The sequence below is a fragment of the Alnus glutinosa genome, chromosome 10, assembly GCF_958979055.1.
Source record: "Alnus glutinosa chromosome 10, dhAlnGlut1.1, whole genome shotgun sequence".
Lineage (NCBI taxonomy): Eukaryota > Viridiplantae > Streptophyta > Magnoliopsida > Fagales > Betulaceae > Alnus > Alnus glutinosa.
The window spans coordinates 25,115,719-25,137,239 of record NC_084895.1 but is presented as its reverse complement, the minus strand read 5'-3'; the positions used below and the strand labels follow the sequence as shown (position 1 = coordinate 25,137,239).

Here is a 21,521-nt window from a genome sequence, read left to right as displayed (position 1 = left end):
AATTGTTTTCACCATTATTTCACGTCAAAACATTTTTTTTTAAAAGAATAATGTTATACAATTAAAATAATGTGACAGTGACAATTAATCCCTTAATTTTTTATTTTTTTATAAGTGTTAATTTTCACTACCATATTATTAAATCATATGATAATCCTGAAACAGGTTTTTTTTTTTTTTTTTTTTTTGTTGGTAATTTTCAAGCATAAAGACAACTCAAAAAAAACATTAATAAATCACCGTCCAATAAAATATCCATCACAGTTCCTTCTCCCACAGAAACTTTGTAAGGATATCAATTCCATGATGCAGAAATTCTGGTGGGGGCATAAAGAAAATGATTCAAAGATTCACTGGATGAGCTGGAAAAAGTTGGGTTTCTCAAAGTCAAAAGGAGGAATGGGGTTCAGAGATTTGAGGTGTTTTAATACAGCTTTATTAGCAAAACAGGGTTGGAGGCTTCTTCATAATCCCCACAGTTTGGCAGGCCAAATATTAAAAGCAAAATATTTTCCAAGAGTAGATTTTTTGGGGGCTTCTCTTGGGCGACGACCTTCATTTGCTTGGAGAAGTATTATGTCCTCAAAAGATTTAATTCAAGAGGGTATGAAATGGAGAATTGGAAATGGTAATTTGGTTAAAATCTGGGGGGATAAATGGTTACCTACCCCAACGACGTATAAAGTTCAGTCTCCTATAACGATTTTGCCTGAGGAAGCAGTGGTGCGAACATTAATCGATGGGGAGTCTAGAGGGTGGAACAAGGCTCTTGTCAATTCAGTTTTTTCCAAGGAGGAGGCTGATATAATTTTTTCTATTCCTCTTAGCAAATATGGAAATCCTGATATGCTGATATGGCGGGGGTCCTCAAATGGAGAATTTACTGTTCGGAGTGCCTACTATATTGAGAAAGATAGGCAAGAGGTAATACGGGGTGAATGTTCTAAAAATGGAAGTGTTCAAAACTTGTGGAAGTTGATATGGGGAATGAAGGTCCCAAATCCGGTTAAGGTTTTCATTTGGCGTGCATGTCAAAATATTCTTCCAACGAAGGATAATTTACAAAAGAAAGGTATTTCTCTTGACCCTTTATGTTTGTTTTGCAAGAAAGAATTGGAAACGGCGAAGCACATTTTATGGGATTGTCCTTCGGCGGTTGATGTTTGGGGGGCAGGGGGAAGAATGATTCAAAAGAGCTATGTTGCTGGCTATTCTTTTGCAGAAGTTATGGAGTATCTCTTTGATAGGTTCAGTGGGGATGAGGTTGAAGTTCATGCAGAGATTGCTAGACGTATTTGGTTTAGGAGGAATTCGGTGGTTCATGATGGGGATTTTATCCACCCAAATGAAATAATAAAGATTTCTGCAACTTTTATTAACGAATATCGGGATTCTCTGAAAAGAAAGGGACATTCTGTATCGCTACTGAATACTCGGGCAGAAACATCTATAGTAAGATGGATCCCTCCTCCTTCCAGTTTTTTTAAAATTAACTGTGATGTGGCTTTAGACAACAAAAATGGCAGGATGGGTATTGGTTTGTTAATAAGAGATTCCAAGGGTATGGTTCATGCAGCTGCTAGTCAGGTGGTGGATTTTATTTTTGATCCGGTTGTTTGGGAGTCCATAGCGGCTTTGAAAGCAGTTGAATTTTGTAAGGACAGAGGGCTGGACAGAATCATGTTGGAAGGAGATTCCCTTCAAGTGGTACATTCTATCAATAAACCAGGATTAAATTGGGGAAAGTATGGACACATTGTGGCTGATATTCACGAAGTACTCCGGTTTTTTCGGGATTGGAAGGTTTGTCATACGCCAAGAGTTGCGAACTCAGCGGCACATACGCTTGCAAAAGAGGGAATTCAGTTTGTCGCAGATCGAGTTTGGCTTGATTGTTACCCGAATAGTATTAGAGAAATTGTAATTTCAGAGTTCCCTACTCTGATCCATTAAGAGTTTTATGCTCTTATTGTTTACCCGTTTTATGAATGAAATCAGTACGAATGTTTATCAAAAAAAAAAAAAAAAATATCCATCACAGAAGAAACATACACGTGGGAGTTGGGGACATGATATTTACTCTCACTCTCTCTCTCTCTCTCTCTCTCTCTCTCTCTGTGTGTTTGACTCGCTCTGACAATTTTGGTCTCTCTCTCAAAACTGAAAACGATGAATTCGTTAGCCTCTCCATGGATTCCCAGAGCCTCTATACTCACAACCCCTTCCAAATTCCCGAAATTCCAATCCTACCCTCCACCACCACCATCATCATCTTCTTCTTCGTGTTTTCGCGTGGTGTGTCGTGCCGGCCGATCGAATTCTCAGCAAGTGGGGAGCGACCTGAAGTTCGTTCTCCACGAGGCTTTGGAATCTTCTGGAATAGACACCTCTCATGCTAGAGTAACTTCCATTTCATCATCTTCTTCTATTTATTACTTCTTTAGTGATTTATTGTTATTTGCTTCTCATTTTTTTTTGAATTTAAAATCCATAGGCCATGCTCTTCATGAACTTTGGTGGTGGAAGTGGTTTATTTTAGGGTTAGTTATAATTGATCCACCTATGACTTGAGTTCGAATTGTCAACAAATAGTTTAACAAGTTGCATTTTTTTTTATTAGCATTTTACCCACTTGAGATTTTCTAACAGGGTATGCATAAAGCCAAGCAGGAACAATAACAACCTCATTATAATCCGAATACATGAACCAAAAGCAAATATTATTAGACCTTGGTAAACAAAGGGTAACTTTTTAAATTGCAGGTTGACAACTCAGACTCAACTGAAACTACTTGTAGCTAAAGTGTAGTTTCCATCGATATTTTGGGTCTGTTTGGTGCATTGTGTATGTTCTGTGATTCTTGGTAATACAAATTCTAATTTTGATTTTTTAATTCTAGGGAAACTAAATTTTGGTTAATGTAATATAGATTTGGTGAAATTTGTTGTTTTGTGTATTGTCTGGATTCTGATATAAATTTGTTCACTTTTGGTACACCCAACGCAGTATTAGCTAATTTTATTCTCTGTCTTTCTTTTTTATTGTGTGAATTTCTAGCATTGTTCTTTTCTTAATCAAAATTTATTTGTTAAGAAATCCTACATTGGTTGGATGTGTGCTTAGTTATGGGTATATGTATATGTTGAGCATCTCCACCTACTAGTTTAAGCTTTAGGGTTGGATACTCTAACAGGGTATCAGAGGTTGGTTTTATTTGTTCTTAGACTAACGCCAAACCTGTGAAATAAAAGAACTTCATACATCATATATATATATATATTTTTTTTGTTTCTGAATCTATATTCTTCTTTGTTTATTTTTGGATGTATTGTTGTTTAATTTGGTGAACTTGATTTATGATTGATCATTGAGCAGGATGCAAGGGAGGGTTTCTGTACACAGATTCAAAACCTCTCTGTTATCGAAAGGGAAACCAGCATCACGATTAATAGACGTGTTGATTTGGGGAAAACAGCTCTTTATATAGCTGCAGAGGATGATTCTCTTGTTTCGCACTCTTCAGTTCCTCTCCCTGTGGATGCTTTCATTGAAAGATTGGACGATCTTTCAGTGGGCTACTGTCCTCAGTATAACTCTTCATATAGTTCGTCGCCCGAGAAATTCTTGGAGAGTTTAGAGAGATATCTGTATGGCATGAAGGTATATTCATTGGAAGAGTTCCGGGGCCCATTCGGTAAAGTTTTGAGAATTATTTTTGGTTCTGGATTTTGAGAAAGGAAAAAATTGAGAATTGATTTGGTGGATGCCACATTTGAGAAAAGTTGAGAATTGGTTTGGTGAAGTTTTGAAGAGTGTTTTGTAAAAATTAAAAATTAAAAATTGAGAAATATTTTTATAAAATAAAATAAAATAAATGGTTAAAAAAAAATTGAGAAGAGTGTTGCACCACGGTGGCAGTGCCACCACCGTGGACCCGTGGTGGTGATCTGGCAGTTCTGGCGGTGGCCACCAAGCCACCAGATCTGAATGTTGTGTTTTGTTTTTTGAGAAGTGTTTTGGGTTCTGAGAAGAGTTTTATAGTTTTTTTTTTTAAAAAGTGTGTTAATGGTGAGGGCCACATCTAAAATCCGTTTGGTTAACTGGTATTTGAGAAGAGTTTTTAGCATTTGAGAAGTGAAAAGGGTTTTCTAAAAGTTTAACAAACAGGCCCTCAGTATTTAAATTCGAAGTTGAATTTTAATTTTACTTAAACAAAATGGAAATTTTATAAGGTGAGGCCCAGCGTTTTATATTTCCTGCGAGCAAAAAGTTTTTGCTATTTGTATTATACATTGGTCGATTTTATGTTTAACTGAGGCTGTTGAATGTTTAAGAAGTTTATGTCGCAAAATTGCCAATATATATTTGTTGACTTGCATGCATTGCGCAAACAAAACCATCATATACTAGCTCTAGTAACAAAAATCAATGGTTTCATATATATCTATTACTTTTAGAAGCTAATTCAGATTATATTTCGTCAAGTATTTTTGCCCCTTGCTGCAATTGTATTTCAGTATTTGCTTTTTCATGATGTGGGTTCTTCTTTTCAGGGCTTTCGAAGAACCCATTCAAGAAATCAATCTGAGCCGCGAGCTCTTTATCTTCACTCAGTAGGGAATTTTGCCTTCTGTGATGTTATTGGGAGCCTTTTTCTTTTTGATGGAGAATGCTAACAAACAATGGAGTTTTAATATTTTTTTTCTTAACTTGTTGAACAGGTTTTGACCCATCGTTCAGGCTCCATTGCAATGCTTTCGCTTATATACTCAGAACTCCTGAAAATGCTTCGTTTGTGGGGCCTTGTGAATTTTGATGTAGAGATATTTTTTCCTCGTGATCTTCATAGTCTACCCAGAGGCTATGTTAAACAAAAAAGCAAGGAGTCAGATCAAAAACATATAGTTACATCACAAATGCTATTGGTGGAGGTGACTTCTATGTTCTTGCTTGCTTGCATTTTTTTCCTTCTTTTGTATTCCCTATATTGCTAAGTTTTTAGTACGTTATAACTGCAATGCTTGTAATAATGCCTTTTTATCTGTTACCTTTAAATGGGAAATCGAACAATCTTTTTACTTAAGGCTTCTCCCTAACTATATTTGTGGTTGCAGCCTCTATATATGTGCCATGTTCTATGGTACATAGAGTTTCATGTTCTGTAGACTATTACCAAGCCAAATATAGGGTTTGAGTATAACATATCCACATAATCATCTTTAGTACATTAATCCTGCTATATGAAATGTGCAGATTTTGAAAAATCTGAAGAATGCTTTCTGGCCATTTCAACATGATCATACCAGGAGTTTGTTCTTATGGGCAGCAGATGCAGCTATGGATAAACCAAGTATTGCTGAAGAAAGGTATTCAAGTTTTCAATCCAATTGCAATGCAATCTGTACTTAACAAATAAGGTGTTCATATCAGATTCATATCATAATTTTTCCTTTCAGTGGCGTTCAACTTGCATCTGCTAAGGCTGCTCAACATAGGCTAAAACGTGGGGTTTGGACTAGCGTACGTTTTGGGGACATGAGGCGTGCATTATCTAGTATGTACTATATGCAGATTTTACTCCCTAGTATCTAGCATATTCTTCTTCTTTCTGCTTCTGAGCCGATGTCACTAGAAACTTCTTGTTGAGATGTTTTCATCTAAAGCCATAGATCCTACATGCTTGCCGCATTCTGCAATGCTTTCCACTTGATGCCAAAGTCATGATAATTTGGCATAGAGTTTTATTAGGAGTCAACTAATCAATGGTGGTGCAATAATTCATTTATTGGGTGCTTTAAGTATGTGGCTTCTATGATAACAATTAGGCTAGAAAGAATGGAGAAGGTCCCCTTCACTTTTGGATTAATATGGAATCTTTAAATATTTCTTATGGGTAATCTGAAGATGCATGCAAGTGAGAAATTATTGAAGAGATTTTTGTTTTCCCCATCTCCCATTGTCCTCCTATCTTCTTCGTCTTCTCCTTTGATGATAGAGGGGCTTGGAAGATGCTTTACATACTCCCTTCCTCTATTTCTTTTTATTTTTCCACCTCTTGTCTCTTTTGTTATGCTGTTATTTCAATGATTTGGGAATGATGTATGCAAGTGATCTTTTGTTTATCACATCTTCTTCTCCTACTCCTGATATTAAAGAAAGGGTAGTTACATGACCAATGAGCTGAGCTTGACTATCACATAAAGGCTGAGTTGGTCCTAAAAATTGGGTTAGCTTTACTAGTATGTAATTTTAATATTTTATAACTACTGCGTAAGTAATCAATACTAGGCTTTTTATGAGACATCTGCCTTTTTCCTGAAAATTTTGGATATGTTGATGCCTTAAGTGGATTGGACCTGAAATGTGTGGTGTCCTTTAGTTCCAGGGACGATACAATCATTTATTTAGAATGCCTTGTCCTGTTTGTAGTTGAATTTCTTGTTGACAAATCGGTTTAGGAAGTAACAAGGATTAAGGATTGCCAAACATGGAGAATGCTGGAAGGACACACTTCAAAATTGCTGTCAATGGAGTGCCTTTATTGATGGGAGCTGTGACTCGCAGCAGAAGAGATGATTAAGAAAATAGAAGAGCGTCTGTTACATGTACAGATCCTTCTCTAATCTAGATTCTGTATAAGAAATAGCAATGAAATCCCTAAAATGCTTTAGAGGAAAACATATTGCTCTCAACAAAGAGAAATGCAAAAGGAATATTGTTTTAAAGCACAAGATATTAAGGTTAATGATATAACATGCAGTTGGGATATTAAGTTGTCATGAAAAGTTGTGAGGAGAAAATTGGTATTATGAGAGTGCCAAACTAGCCTGTATTTGAACAATGGTATCCTGTTCATCAAGAGAAGATGCACAAGAGTCACCCATATCTATATGGTATTCCTTATCAGGTTTCATTATTTATCAAAAACAAAAAAAAATAGGTATTCCTTATCAGGTTTATCCTGTCTTAACATGACTATCAATTGGTTAGATTCTCCTCCTGTCGAATGTTCAAGCTTCATAGAATTCAAACCATAGAAAGCACTATAACTTGGAAAGATGAAAGAATAGATAAAGTTCCTTGGTTAGTATTTAGTGTTAGCCTTTATTCATACGCTGATGGTTTACTTGGTGGATTTGTTCTGGTTCATAACTACAGTAACTGGGGGTTCTGTTTGGTGCGTGTGAGAATGTAAGGGGGGTACTCAATTTAAGTTTTAAGGTCAGTTTTCCTGGAGTAATTGATGATAGTGATGATATTGAGGATAGTGACGATATTGATGATAGTGACGATATTGATGATAGTGACAATATTGACCGTGACCTTGATACGGAGATGGAAACTATGAGGAATGTGCTAACTATGGATATGATGCCAGAAATAGACCGATTTTATATCACCCTTCAATTTGAATTAGCAAAAGCAATGTCTCTTTCAATAATATGGATTCCAAACATCCATGATGTAGATGTGAATGAGTTGAATTACTTATCCCTCGGTCTATTAGTAAACTTTCGCTCCAGGAATTGTGAAAGGCATTCCACTAGGAATATTATTAGTATCATATCCCTCAAAAAGTAGATCCCGCTCTAATAGCTTTAAATAAATTATTAACTGTGAGTCCGTGACATTTTCTTTTAATATTTAGTACTAGTGACTTCTGTTTTGGCCTTTTCAGTGTAAGTGACCAAAAAGGGTTATCATTTCGACATAATATAAAGGGATAATTACACCGTTGGTCCCTGTAGTATGCCATAATTATTTATCACTCCCTATGGTTTAAAAAGTTCATGGGAGGTCCCTGTGCTATGCAATAATTACGTTTTACTCCCTGGGTCGATTTTTCGTCCACCATTTTGACGGAATCTGTTAGCTCTACACGTTAGCGCCACGTGTCGCCAATAAGATGGCGACACGTGTCCATCTTAATTAAAAAAAATATAAATTTATTAAAAAATAAATAAAAATACTTATTTTTTTTTTTAAAAAAAAAAAGAGAAGAAAAACGGGAAGCAAGGGGTGGCCCGATGGCCACCCCCGGCCACTGGGGTTGGCCACACGCCACCCCCAGGGGTGGCATGAGTGGCCCGCGGCCACCCCCAGTGGCTGGGGGTGGCCATCGGGCCACCCCCAAGCAACTGGGGGTGGCCGCGCACCACCCCTGGCGGCCACTGGGGGTGGCCCAGCCACCCTTGCTGTTTTTTTTTTTTTTTTAAAATAAGTATATTTATTTATTTTTTAATAAATTTATATTTTTTATTAAGATGGACACGTGTCGCTATCTTATTGGCGACACGTGGTGCTGACATGGCATTTGACGGAATCTGTTAAAAAATTTAACAGAATTTGACGCTAGGGATCGATTTGTAATTATTGCATAGCACATGAACCTCTCATGAACTTTTTAAACCATAGGGAGTGAAAAGTAATTATTGCATAGCACATGGACCTCTCATGAACTTTGGGACATCGTTGATATCTCACCAAGTCACCTGATATTACAAGGCCAACTGGAGGATAGTTTTTATTACGGGAAAAACTACATTTACCCTCTCAATTTACCACCCAATTTGTAATGTCCCCCCAATCTTTCAATTTGGTTAATGTACCTTATTGATATACTTTTGGGGTTGCAGTGTTTCCCTTCAGCGACCCAAAAGGACAAAAATACCATGCATAAAATAAACCAAAAAAAGAAAAAATAAAATAAAAAGACAAATTCAGGAAAAAATAAAATAGTAAATAAATAAATAAAACATCACTTCAATCTATTCTGATTTTTTTTTTTTTTTTTTTTTTATGCAGGGTATTTTTGTCATTTTGGGGCGAAAGGGGGATGTTGCAACCCCAATGATAGATTGGTAGGATATATTAACCAAATTGAAAGATTAAGGGTGATATTGCAAATCAGGTGGTAGAGGAGGGTAAATGTAGTTTCTCCTTTTTATTATTTGTCAGAACTGGATAGTTGGTTGCTCAATGCATTCATACACTACAAATGGAGTGTTGGTTTGAGACTTATAAATAACTACCTTTTAGAAGTTTCAGTAAACTTGATTGATGAGACCAGTGACGTGTTAGTCATATGTTTTGGATGAAGTATCAAGAAACTTCCATTTGAGAGTTTGACTTCTTTTCAATATTAGTAAGATTTGGAATTTATCATGGTTGTAGGGGATAGGTTATGTTGTCTTTGTAAGTTGTCACTTCCAGATTGGTGGGTGGCTCACTCCTTTTAGGGATACCTGATCCAAGGGATATTTAGCTTAACAAAGCTTAGTAACACGTCTAGTGATTTATTGACTAGTCTATGTATTCCGTAGCTTGTTATAAAGGATTTGACAGCTTTACTAACATGAAAAAGTCATTCAGTGTCATCTGTTTATTTTATTTTTTTTGTTTTGTTTTGGGGAGGGGGGTAATCTCTCTGTTCTCACTATGGTTGAGATGATAACCTATCTTGAGCTGTTAATGACTCGCTCTCATTTTGCTTCCTTTGAGATTTTAATGCACAATCCACTTCTGTAATGGAATCATTCAGAAGTATGTAAAAGAGTTACTTCTCGGATGATATAGCACATTAGCTGGCTTGGGTTCATTCTCAATTTTGAAGTACGTCACATAATTTTTATTCGATATGAAAAATTATATATATTGGAGTCATTTTTGGAAGCAGCCATCACTAGAATTATAACCAAAATGATGTCAGCTTCTGATATCGTATTGCACTAATGGTCGAGCATGTTTCAAAACTTTAGCTTACTGTTCCATTTTAATTAGGATTCAACTTATTGCACTAAAGGTTGAGTTTCCAACTAGAACTTCATCAAACGCTACCTTCTTTTTTATTCGCATTGTGAATGCCCTGCCCATAAAAACAGTGAATGATTACAAACTATCCTACTCAAGAGGATAATATCTTCTCAATTGCCTCTGCACCTATTTATGTGAAAATTCTTGCATTGTTACAGCATGTGAACGACTTATACTCCTGGATACTGATGCAAAGGAATTAAGAGATTATAGCATTCTTCTCTACCACTGTGGATTCTATGAGCAATCACTGCAATATCTGAAGTTGTATCAGGAAGCAAAGGCACAATTCTTTATCTGTGACAAAACATCTGTATATATTTTTGAATTAACTAACAAGATTTCTTAAACAACTGCAGGATTCCTCTTTACAAAAGCAATTGTCTGATTCACTTAGCAGCCTGGAGGATGATGCTGTGGAGAAATTGATGGTACGCCTCAACCTCATTTCGATGGAAGAAGGTTGGAGCAATTCATCATACCTGAGAAATTATCTTGGTAATAACTCTGAACCATGGTAGTGCCTCCTGTCAATTGACTCACAGCTAAGAAACCAGATTCAAATTTGGTTATAGTTAAAGGTAGTGATGTCTATAGACCATCCTCCATTCAAGCAGAATCCATAAGGGTTGCAATGATTGTTGCTAAAACAGCAGCATTTCTGGAGCCCTTTGTTAGCGTTTTTACCCATGTTTTGGAGTTGAGTCGATGAGATCGTCAGTCCGTTTGGAAAAGACAAATAATTGGTAGACATTTGTTGTTGGATGGATGAAATTATCCATCTACACGATGTGAGGGTCCAAGTGCCATATTATTAATATGTACCCACTTGTGTAAATAAATCTATAAAAAAGTTGTATATTTATGATGAAGAAATGGTAAAACATTTGCGTCAAGGGTTAATGATTTCTCTAACCATTCTCTTTCTCAACGAAGCTACTAGCACACTGTTCTTCTTCTTCTTCTTCGCACATTAAATCATGTTCTTTTAGTTTATTTTCTTAAAGAGTAAACAACACAGCCAATACATCTCCACAATTGGCTACCACCCAATAGGCCAAAACACTCGATTTCACCCCCAGTCGGCCACAACTCTCAACACTGGTTTGTGTCAAATCTAGCTTGCAAATAAGCATTCAGGGTACTAAACCCAAATTGCATCGCTGCCATGAAGATTGGAAAGCCACCAGCAATGTTCCGGCGAGCTGTGTTGCGGTGGAGGCGAAGTGGGTAGATGCAGGTGCGGTGGAAGTAGTGGACGAGGAAGGGAGAGATGAGAATGAGGGACTTAGGGTTGGAGGAGTGGAGGCAGTAGGGGAAGATGAGGAAGACCTAAAAGTAAATCTTGAGAATCTTGATATTTGCATGAGTTGAAATCTTAACGAAGAAATCTTGGGTTAATAGGAAAAGGAAAAATCCAATATTTAGCATGACTCCACTCAAAGAAGGAGTGCAGAAGTCAAAATGAAGAACTTCGATATGCTGTGGGTTGATGTTAAGAAAGCAATTAATGAGGCTGATGATGACGATAACGACAATGATAATAATAATAATAATAGATAATCATTAAATAAATAAATAAACTGAAAACAACCTGACCTCTCTTTGTCGGCAAAATCAAATGCAAAATGGAAAATATATCGAAAATTCGTTAATAAAAATTATTAATAATACTTTCCTATTTTGCATTTGAAGGTTTTGATAAGCAGCAAGGCTAAAGTACATGATTACCCTTCACACTATTTTCCTACTCCGGCAGGTAAGAAAGAAACTTCCGACTCTTAATCAAATAGACATGTTTACATATATATTTTTCATACATTTTTATTTTTTTTAAAAAAAAAAAAATCAATTTTTGAATCTGTAAAACCCACAAAAATAAAGCTATAAATTTAATAGTTAATTTAGAAAAAAAAAAAATATGAAAAATGTGCATATAATTTAATGGAAAACATTAATGGGATGTAATGATTTACAAATGTTATAAGCAACGGTCTTGATTTCATCAAATTGGATACTATAAAAAAGGCAAAGTACAAAGGAGTTGTGATATAATGTTTCTAAAAAAAATATTGTAAAACAATGTTCAATTAGAGAAAAAGAAAGGAAAAAATATTGTTGAGGTCCATTTGATTTGGCATTTTATTAAATTACTCTCTAGGGTTTAGAAACACGTCAAATTACTTTGTAAGGTATCTACCGTTATTAAATCACTCTATCCATTAGATTTTTAACTGTGAGCAATGACATGTAGGCTAATTGTCACGTTATATCCGATAAAATTTTAACACATTTACTTATAATAGAACTAATAATTTTTTTATTCAAAAAAAAAAAAAAAAAAAACCTATGAACAAAATAGAGAGAGAGAGGTGGTTAGTAATAGTTTGGCCACTGCCGACTTAACCTTTGGGATGATTTGCCGCTCTCAATGTTACTTTTCAAGATTTGAGTGACTTCTACTCACTCCTTTCTTTCCCCTTTATATATATACAACTTTTTAAAAAAAGATGTAGCCAAGTAATTTAGTGTAAACTCAACAACATTTACACGTATCAAAATTGTATTAGATATGAAGTGGTTATCGCCTCCGTCTCATTGCTCGTCGTTAAAAAATTTAATGGAATAAATGATTTAATAACATTACATTAAGGAATGATTTGATGGGTTTTATATCTAATAGAATAATTTGATTAAAAAAAAAAAAAAAAAAAGCTGTTAATTCTAACTCCTCCATCGAGTCAAATGTTTTATCTATAATTTAATCATTTTGATAGCTGTTTAGTCAAATTTTTCTCCTGTAAGATTGGCAAAAGCAACTTCTTCTTTTTCCTGTTTTTTCTTTTACTTGTCATGATGAAGCTTTTACTGTTAAAAGATGCATCTAAAATCCATTGAAAATGTGGTCTCCTTCTGCCCCGATCAAAGGTCATCATAACAATTATAAGATAATCCGAATCTTTCATCATATCCCATCAAGACCGACCTTTGGCTGGCCTCAGAAAAAGCAAACTAATCCCATTTAGAAGCCTAGCCTTAGCCTCTAGCCTCTAGCCTCTAGCCTCTAGGCATGTAGGGTGATTAGTCACTAACCTCGACCAATAGAAGTAACACTACTACACTAGGACGGTCCCCTACCCTTTAATTTGTATGGGAAATGTAAAATCAGTACTTTGAATTACTTGATTTCTATTTAGTTTAGTGTGATATCAAAATGAATTCGAAGATTATTGAGTATAATGCTTGTGTTTAGGGTATTGCACTAAAGTATGCCAAAACAAATAATTTACACATACAGTCAAATTTTGTCTATTGAATTAGCAGATTCTGATCGTGTGACACGTTCGAACCTATAAAATTACGAGGAAAAACTTCACTTATAATTCTGAATCTTTTATTATTTTTGTCAAATTTTAAAAAGTGTCAATTTATGATATCCATCTTTAAAAAAAAAAAATTAATTTCAAACATCTGTTAGAATTTTTCATAAAATCTTATCAAAAATTTCAAAATACAAATGTTTTTTTTTTAAAATAATAATGATAATAATAATAATTTTCAAAGATTCAGGTATGAGTATTTTTACAAATTCTATTAAATTATGATCAACACCTAAATCCAAAGGGTATTTTGAAAATTTTGACAAGATTTAACGGAAAATTCTAACGGAGGGTTGAAACTGAAAGATAGATATCCAAAATTGGCACTTTTTAAAGTTTGGGTACCCTTTTGCAAAAATGATAAAAGATCAAGTGTTATAAGTAAAGTTCTCTCAAATTATAACAAGTGTCATATTTAAGTCAGTGTCACATTAACGGAATTTATTAAGCCAGTGAACGAAATTTGATTGTAAAGAGTTAATTATTTTTTAAGCATACCTCAAAAACCTCTAATTTCGTTTTGATATCTCATAAAAAAGCTAATTGTAGATCAGATAAACTGCACCGACTAATTTTTTCTTTTTTCCTTTTAATTTTTATTTGAAGTTGTATGTTTAATACCTTTAATTTGATAATAGAAAACATATATGAATGTAAGTGAACCAATCAAGTTGTGTCTATTTTGTCTTACGAGGATTGATTTTATTTGAGGAATGTTGACAAATCTCCATTAGAAAAGGTATGGAAAGATAAAAAGAAAAAAGGACACATTATAATGGCACATCAACATCAATCCGGTTGGGGCCAAAGAGAGGCTTAACTTTTATGCAGTGCAACGAGATGTGTAGGCCAGCTATAGGGCAATGTAGCCTCCTAGGCCACCTAGGGTTTGATCTTGACCACCATGTAGACACCTCCATGTAGACTAGCTAGGGTTGTCACCCAAACATCCATTTTATTTTATTGCTACTAGAAAATATTTTTAAAGAAAATCTTTAGGGATCTTTTACCTAACAATTACTGTCTCCCTATAAATAATTAAAAGCCAATTGCCACAATCCATCCACCAAAAACTAGGTCTTGGTGGATGTAGGGAAAATGCTTTACACTATTTAGGCAAAAAAACTAGATCTTGGCAAAATCCTCCCGAACTCAAGTCGATCCAAATTTATTGAGCCGAGACGAGCAGTCTGATCGGCTCTTCAATAGGGCTCGATTTAGGATCAATAACATTTTTTCAAGTTCCAACTAGGTTAGGTCGAAATTCAAAATTTAGTTTGCCAAAAAAAAAAAATGAATGTTGACCCAAACCCTAACCGACACTTCTCTCTCATTGTTGTTGTTCCCGTTGTGCCACTCCATTTGTGTTGTCTCCCAACTACCGCCCTACTTTCTTTTGCACCAATTTACCGGTTGCCTCTCTCTCTCTCTCTCTCTCTAGTTTTTGGGGTGATTTATTCTTTGATCTTCTTGTAGCATTCTCTATTTCTCTCAATATTTTTCTCAAATCTCTCAAATTTAGCGTTCCAAAGGCAATCCCCTTCATCATCATTCTCAAACTCTCTTGTCTATGCACTCCTTACCATAGAAAAGTTCAGGCCAAATCCAATCATCAAAAAAAAAAAAAAAAAAAAAAAATTGCAACTTGAGTAAAACATAAAACAGTATACACAACTTGCTCTAATGGATGCATTTTTTTGCATGCAAACAATATTAACAGGAGCTACAAGCATTCAAGCACCAAGAATTTATAATTTAGTCACTAGACTTAAAATTTGTTTTTTGTTTTCAAAACAAAAATATTAACAAATAATTGAGAAGACAAAAAAAACAGTATACACAACTTGCTCTAATGGATGCATTTTTTTGCATGCAAACAATATTAACAGGAGCTACAAGCATTCAAGCACCAAGAATTTATAATTTAGTCACTAGACTTAAAATTTGTTTTTTGTTTTCAAAACAAAAATATTAACAAATAATTGAAAAGACAAAAAAAAAAAAAAAAAAAAAAAAAAAAAAAAAAAAACTTAAAATTAATTTCACCTTTATGTTATATTAGAACATTTTTTTTTTTCAAACTAAAAAAAAAATAAAAAAAATAAAAAAACACCCTCAAAATACATTAACAAACATACTCTTTTAAGGGTCCGTTTAGGTTTACGATTTCAAAAAGTACGATTTAAAATAATGATTTTAAAATGTGCAATTTGAAAAATATGATTTTTAAAAACGCAGTTTAGCCTTTAAAATCGCAAATTAGCTTTTAAAGTTATACGTTTTCAAAAAAGCACTATTTTACCTGCGATTTAAAAAATAAATTTTTTGCGTTTAAAATTAGCCTTTAATATTCTGCGATTTGGTTTAAAATCACACTTATTGTATACAAAATTGCAACTCCAAATACACCCTAAGTTATGTCGGTCGATATTTTTTTCAATGTATGTTTTTAGGTAATAATAAAAGCTTAGATGAAAAGTAATAAATTAATATAATGTGACCGTATATGGACAACCTAACAAATACTTAAAAAATAAAATGACATGAAATAATGAATTATTATATCAAACCGCCACTATTTTCATAAAAGAATTCAAGCCATTGAACTTGTTTGGCAAGAACATGAATGCCAAATGGTACATAGTAGTGCATACTATTGTTTTTGAACCTTTTTTTATTTTTTATATTTTTTAATATCAATCGACATCAAAATACTTTCATTGTTTTCACTTTTTATATTAAATCAATAATTTTTTATTATTATTCAAATAAAAAAATTTACTACAGTAAAAATATTTTTACTTTTCTATACAAATTTTTTATATTTTATCACATAATTACTTTTTACTAATTTTAAAATTTACAATTCACTTTATTTTTTACACCTCGTTGCCAAGCAAGTCCATTGTCTTTCTGCGTTACGCTTTCAAAAGGAAGGAACTTCGGTACATAAGCTGATGTACTTGTAGCTGTGGCAGCAGCCTCACCGTCAAAGCCTCCATAATAATTCTTCCTCTCTCTTTCTCTCTCTCTCTCTCTCTCTCTTTTTCTGCATAACTCATAGCTCACATACACCAAAAAGATTCTCACCTCAGATCACATTCTGATTTCCCTACAAAAAGTTTTTCTCATTTTTTTGGTGAAGTGAAAATAACTTATTGGGCAATTGTTATCAGTCCTATTCACCAGTATCATTTGTGTAATCACAAGCAAATTTCCCAGCTGATCATATGGGCATGTTGGGCCTGAGAGACCTGTTTCTCATAGCTCCAACCCCTTCCATGCACCAACAAAACCAACCCATTTCCTCTGATCACCACCCAAACATTCATCTGCCTTCCTCAACCGCCCTTGGTGTTGGCCTCGGCATTTTCCCGCTCCTCACTGCCACTCCATGCATAGTTCCCTCAAACAAAGGCGTCGAAAAAAATGATGGTTCTGAGAAAATGGTAGAGAGTAGTGGGAGTGGTATATGGGCGTGTAGGGACTGTGGGAACCGGGCAAAGAAGGATTGCAGTCATAGGAGGTGCAGGACTTGTTGTAAGAGCCGTGGTTATGATTGTTCTACTCATGTGAGAAGCACGTGGGTGCCGGCATCTCGGCGGCGGGAACGGAAGATGGTGGTGGTGGGTGGTGGTGATGGCTCTTCTGGGTCTTCTGGTGTTAAAAGGTCAAGAATTGTGGTTTCACCTCCTAATGCGACTACTGCTTCTCATGCTTCTACGTCTAATGCTACCACTCCTAGAAGTGCTGACATTAGTTCTGGCCACCAAGGTCCTCTCACTCTTTCTTTCTGTCTCTGATTTTTACAAAGTTTGTGTGATGATGGAATGTTGGAAAAGCTGTTTCTCCTTTTACTTTGTTTGTCTTTTCTCTTTCTTTTTGGGGTAGTGGTTTTTAGTTATTAGAGTAACCCAAAGAAAATTGATTCAACTCTCTCTCTCTCTCTCTCTCTCTCTCTGAATTATCTGTGTTTGAATAATGGAATTGAGACACAGTTGATTTGGTTTTGTTGAACTAAAGATGCAAGCTTTTAAACAAAATGACTTGGTTTTGCTGGATTATAGATTTTCATAAGTTTCTCTCTTCCTCTCTGCCTTAATGATTTCAAACTGTTTGGGCTCTTTCCCAGTGGTGGACGTAGGTGACTCTGTTTTTCCGCTTCTCTGTTTAATTTCCATTTCACTAGGAGTTTCTTCACAAACTGGCTGATGAATGGAATTGAGGCACTTGAATGACTTGGATTTTGTTAAACGACAGATGCAAGTTTTAAGAAGTCCTTACCGGGCCAAGTTCGAGCACCGGCAGTTTTTAGGTGTCACAGAGTCACTGCCATTGGTAATGGTGAAGCCGAGTTTGTCTACCAGGCTACCGTGAGTATCAGTGGCCGCGTATTCAAAGGGTTTCTCTATGATCAAGGGGTTGATGAGAAAAATGCATTCCCATGTATTTCACAACAGCATCTTGATAGTAGTAGCAGTGGAAGGAATAGGGAGTCCTCTTCTTCTCCAGTTGTGGTTCCATCAAGCTGATAATTTCTCACTGGTAAGGCCTAAGGCACCCAATAATAATTTCCTCTTTTTGTAAATGGGAGATTAGAGATATATGGAATGATTAACCTGTTTAAGAGTAAAATGATCAGACAAAGATATCTAATTTTAGAAAGAAAAAAAATTGTCGATCTAAAGTTATAAGTTCTCATAGCTACTAAGGAGTTCCAGATCAGTATGCAATGCAAACCTCCGGCATTCGTGTGCTCTGCTTCCTAAGAAGTTCAATTTCTTCTCCCAAACTTGTTGATCATGTGTATTTGGTCTGTAAAAGGATTTGTTGTCAACAAAGTGTAGTAGACAAGGAAACTTGAGCTTTAAATACTAGCAACTTGGCATCCAACTTATTATAAGATTTCATGGGTTTGTTTGTTTATTTATTTATTTATTCTTCCAATGATGTTGGACTTTAAAGCTAGCGTTAATTAGTTTGAAGCGTCCTAAGAAGCATGGAAGGGTCACTGGTTCTATGTCAATATGGATCAATGGAGAAAAGGAAAAGCACTGCATCTGTCTTTCTAAATCCACTATGTAAACAGGAAAGACATTATTAATATAGAAGTAACGCCTAATCATCCGGTTAGGATCGATCTAAACCAGCTCATTATGTATACAAGTCAACATGCCAACTATTAAACAACTTATTAGAAAAGACAAGACAATGAATCAGAAATGTCACAAAATCCCCCGCCCTTGGGGGATGCCCTCAGCGACGAGGACCATGTACTTGGGTGTATGTGTCACTCATTCAGAGCATGAAAGAGTTCTGTTTGTACTATGCTATGAACCTCCCCTTTCCAGTAGATTATATCTCAAGGAAAGGATTAAAATTTGTTCTATTATTTTAGTAATAATGGAAGAGTTCTGTTTGTAGGAACAAAAAGCAGCAGATCTATTCTATTACCAATACGCAATGGATAAGTACCAATACGCAATGGTAGGGGGGCAGGATCCCACTTTCATTCTCTTAATGAAAGCATACATATTTGTTCAGATCATTCAAAAGAACCCATTCTTAAAAAAATTCTTCTTTAGTCATATAGTTAATTCAATCTCTGATAGAAACCTTTTGGGGGGCCAGTTACTATTCAAGTTTCTAACAAGCTGTTTGTACATTCTTATCTAATCTCTTATTCTCCCTTGAATTATGTAAATATTAGCCAAGTCTATACTCATTTCTTCTCCATACTTTCCTATTTGTAGAGGGGACACGTCATTGTTTTGATTTAGAGACGAGCTTATAGGGTTTGATCTTTTGCTTATGTGTATGTTGTTTGCAATTAGTTGTGGTTAAGAATTATGCAATCTATAGTGGTTTCCGTGTGCATTCAGTAATGTCTCCTAGGGCTGCTGCCTATGAAATGTGTATAATTTGGTATGTTTTCCCCATGCTATGACCTTAGGCTACCCATCTGAGTTTTAGATATAGGAGAAAAACATAAATAATTCATCTTTCTTCTCATGCAGTAATTAACCTATATTCTTGTTATAGAGCAGTGACCTCTTTAAATCTAGCTAGGTGAAAAGGATAATGACATGGGAATCAACACTAAGGGCCTGTTTGAGATTGCGTTAAGGAGTTTAAAAAGTACTTTTAGTGCATAGAAAGCTGTGCAAAGCAAAAATTGGTCTGTTTGGTAAAAAAACTCAAAAAGTACTTCTTTGACTTTTTTTTTTTGAAAAAAATAAATAAATATCGCACTCTTGGGAAAAGCTTGAAAATGAAGCTTTTTCTCAAAAGCTCTTTCTGAATATGGTACAAATAGAAAGTGGAGATGGCTGTTAAACTTTATGCTATTCTTTTCCCATGTTCTATTATTCTTAGCATTCTATTTATGAAGTTTTTCTTTCTGTAGATATTAGGTATTGTCTTAATCTGAGAGTTTTCTTGGGCTGAGGTTTTTTATTCAGAAAATGAGGAAGGACACATGTAACGATATTCAGGTTCCGAGGAAAGAGTGATGCTATAGTTTTGTAATTTATTGAAGTTGTGCCTTCTTGCCTCCTGTGGTGTCTTTAGAGAGAAAGAAATGACAGAAGTTTTGAGGGTCACGAGAAGACGTTGGCAGAGCTTGAGTCCTTTTTCTTTTTCATTCTTTATATTTGGACAGCTGCGTTTGTAGCTCCCTTGGTGCTTAGTTTTCATGATCTGCTTCTTCTTGTTTTTCTCCTTCTAGCTACAGCCTGTTATTACTCATCATATTAGGCTATATATTGCAATTTTATCATATGTATTAATGGTTCATTTTATATTAAATTTACCATTTCCTATTAGTTTAAGCTTTTGAGGTAAATAGTAACCGGCTTAAGTGAATTTTTTTTTTTGCATTCCTCGACACTTAAAACATAATCATGTGAACATTAACTAAAATTTGTTTGTCATATGGCAGGTAATAAATGAGATCCACTTGTGCAGGTTTTGGTTTACTTGACAAGTTGAACATCAGAAGTGATTACTGTTACTCAACTTCTAAAGAATATATGTACATACAGAGCATATATATATATATAGGAACCTCTCCTGTTAAATTCTTATGTTAGAAAACGGCATGTTACTTTGGGGTTTCATGGCGACTGTCTGTAGTTGCGGAACAAAAAACTTGTCGTAAATGCTCGATTCGTTTTGAAATTTTCCATTTCTCGGCAGCCAAGCAATTTTTCCATTTCATGGCTGCCAATCTTTATAGGGCATGCTTCTCGAAGTTCATTTGAAAGAAAAAGAATTAGCAGGAGGATTTTCTGAAAGGTGTTACAGTAGACGTTTGCCTTAAAACCTTCCAAGCAGTGAGAAATTGCATATATCTAGCCAATGTATTTCATGGTAGTCCAACTGTGTAGCACAAATACATTTAAATCTGGAGGGAGACCGTTTCATGTGAAAACATTTGGCTGCACTACAGATAGTGAGAAGTGGTTCAGTCTGCACCTGACATGGGCTATGGTTGTTTTTTCTTGTCATTTCAGAACACTTTGTCAACTAAAAAAAACACCCTAAAAGACATTGACAAACATAACCGATCTTGATAACATTCATCTATAGAATTCTAAAATGTACAATTGAAGGTTCAAATGATTTCCCTTCCCAAAAACAATTTGTTGTCCCTATTATTATCAATTTAGACAGCAAATATGAGATGGTTTTTATACATTTTAGAATAAGAACTATCAATTTGTTGTTCTTACACATTACTATCAATTTAGCCACCAAAGGTTCAAATTGATGCTGAGATGGTCCTTTCCTCGGGTCAATGGTTCCTTATCACTTGCAACCTCAATACTGAACAGATGTATATCTTCAGCACAATTTGTTGTCCAGATTACTATCAATTTAAACAACAAATGTGAGAGAGTTCTTAGAGCATGCCTGGTGAGTAGTCTGAAATTTGTTTAGGTAGATGAGCTCTCACATTTATTGTCTGAATCACTAACAATCTGAACAACAAAATTGCTTAGAATCTTTATCTATGCTAGGCCACGGCTTCACATTTAGGGCAATCATAAGTTGCAATTAGAAAAGACAGCTTTTGGTGTGGTTGGTAGCTTCTCTAAGGAATGAAGGTTCATAGTTAGAAAGACAGAATAGGTAGGTTGGCGCATTTAATCTCTTGTAGCCTGCAGTAATGTAACAGGAAAAATACACAGGCTATATAGAGGATGCCTCAATCCTCATACCATAATTCTATCCAAAGCATATCTATAGCTCCTACATCAATAAATTATATTGAGGCCAACCATAGTTTCTAAACAGGTTGTTAATGTGTTTTGAAAATTTGGAGG

General features: G+C 35.1%; 2 protein-coding genes across 4 annotated transcripts; both read left to right on the top strand.

Moving 5' to 3' along the window:
- The first annotated feature begins 2,100 nt into the window (after positions 1 to 2,100).
- LOC133879741 (uncharacterized) lies at positions 2,101 to 20,380 on the top strand. Its single transcript, XM_062318493.1, has 10 exons — positions 2,101 to 2,400; positions 3,377 to 3,661; positions 4,555 to 4,614; positions 4,723 to 4,932; positions 5,255 to 5,367; positions 5,458 to 5,555; positions 9,973 to 10,097; positions 10,174 to 10,312; positions 11,510 to 11,573; positions 20,135 to 20,380. Exons 1-9 carry the CDS (start codon positions 2,170 to 2,172, stop codon positions 11,530 to 11,532), a joined length of 1,284 nt encoding a protein of 427 aa, XP_062174477.1. The 5' UTR covers positions 2,101 to 2,169; the 3' UTR covers positions 11,533 to 11,573; positions 20,135 to 20,380.
- LOC133879742 (protein LATERAL ROOT PRIMORDIUM 1-like) lies at positions 16,113 to 19,966 on the top strand. 3 transcript variants are annotated; one of them, XM_062318496.1, is made up of 3 exons: positions 16,113 to 16,968; positions 17,455 to 17,739; positions 19,601 to 19,966. In XM_062318496.1, the coding sequence occupies exons 1-2, from the start codon at positions 16,425 to 16,427 to the stop codon at positions 17,724 to 17,726; spliced, it is 816 nt and encodes a 271-aa protein (XP_062174480.1). In that variant the 5' UTR covers positions 16,113 to 16,424; the 3' UTR covers positions 17,727 to 17,739; positions 19,601 to 19,966. The 3 variants fall into 3 exon arrangements, with proteins under 3 accessions (XP_062174480.1, XP_062174479.1, XP_062174481.1); XM_062318495.1 differs by having other exon boundaries at positions 16,114 to 16,968; positions 19,656 to 19,966; XM_062318497.1 differs by lacking the exon at positions 19,601 to 19,966 and having other exon boundaries at positions 16,114 to 16,968; positions 17,455 to 18,243.
- Positions 20,381 to 21,521: the final 1,141 nt, after the last annotated feature.

What these genes read in the sequence shown, in the direction of transcription:
- LOC133879741 (XM_062318493.1), top strand. Translation starts at nt 2,170, where the DNA reads ATGAATTCGTTAGCCTCTCCATGGATTCCCAGAGCCTCTATACTCACA. An exon ending in GAGCTCTTTATCTTCACTCA is followed by an intron (nt 4,615 to 4,722) that starts GTAGGGAATTTT and finishes CTTGTTGAACAG; the next exon opens with GTTTTGACCCATCGTTCAGG. An exon ending in CATGAGGCGTGCATTATCTA is followed by an intron (nt 5,556 to 9,972) that starts GTATGTACTATA and finishes GCATTGTTACAG; the next exon opens with CATGTGAACGACTTATACTC.
- LOC133879742 (XM_062318496.1), top strand. Translation starts at nt 16,425, where the DNA reads ATGGGCATGTTGGGCCTGAGAGACCTGTTTCTCATAGCTCCAACCCCT. An exon ending in CATTAGTTCTGGCCACCAAG is followed by an intron (nt 16,969 to 17,454) that starts GTCCTCTCACTC and finishes GTTAAACGACAG; the next exon opens with ATGCAAGTTTTAAGAAGTCC.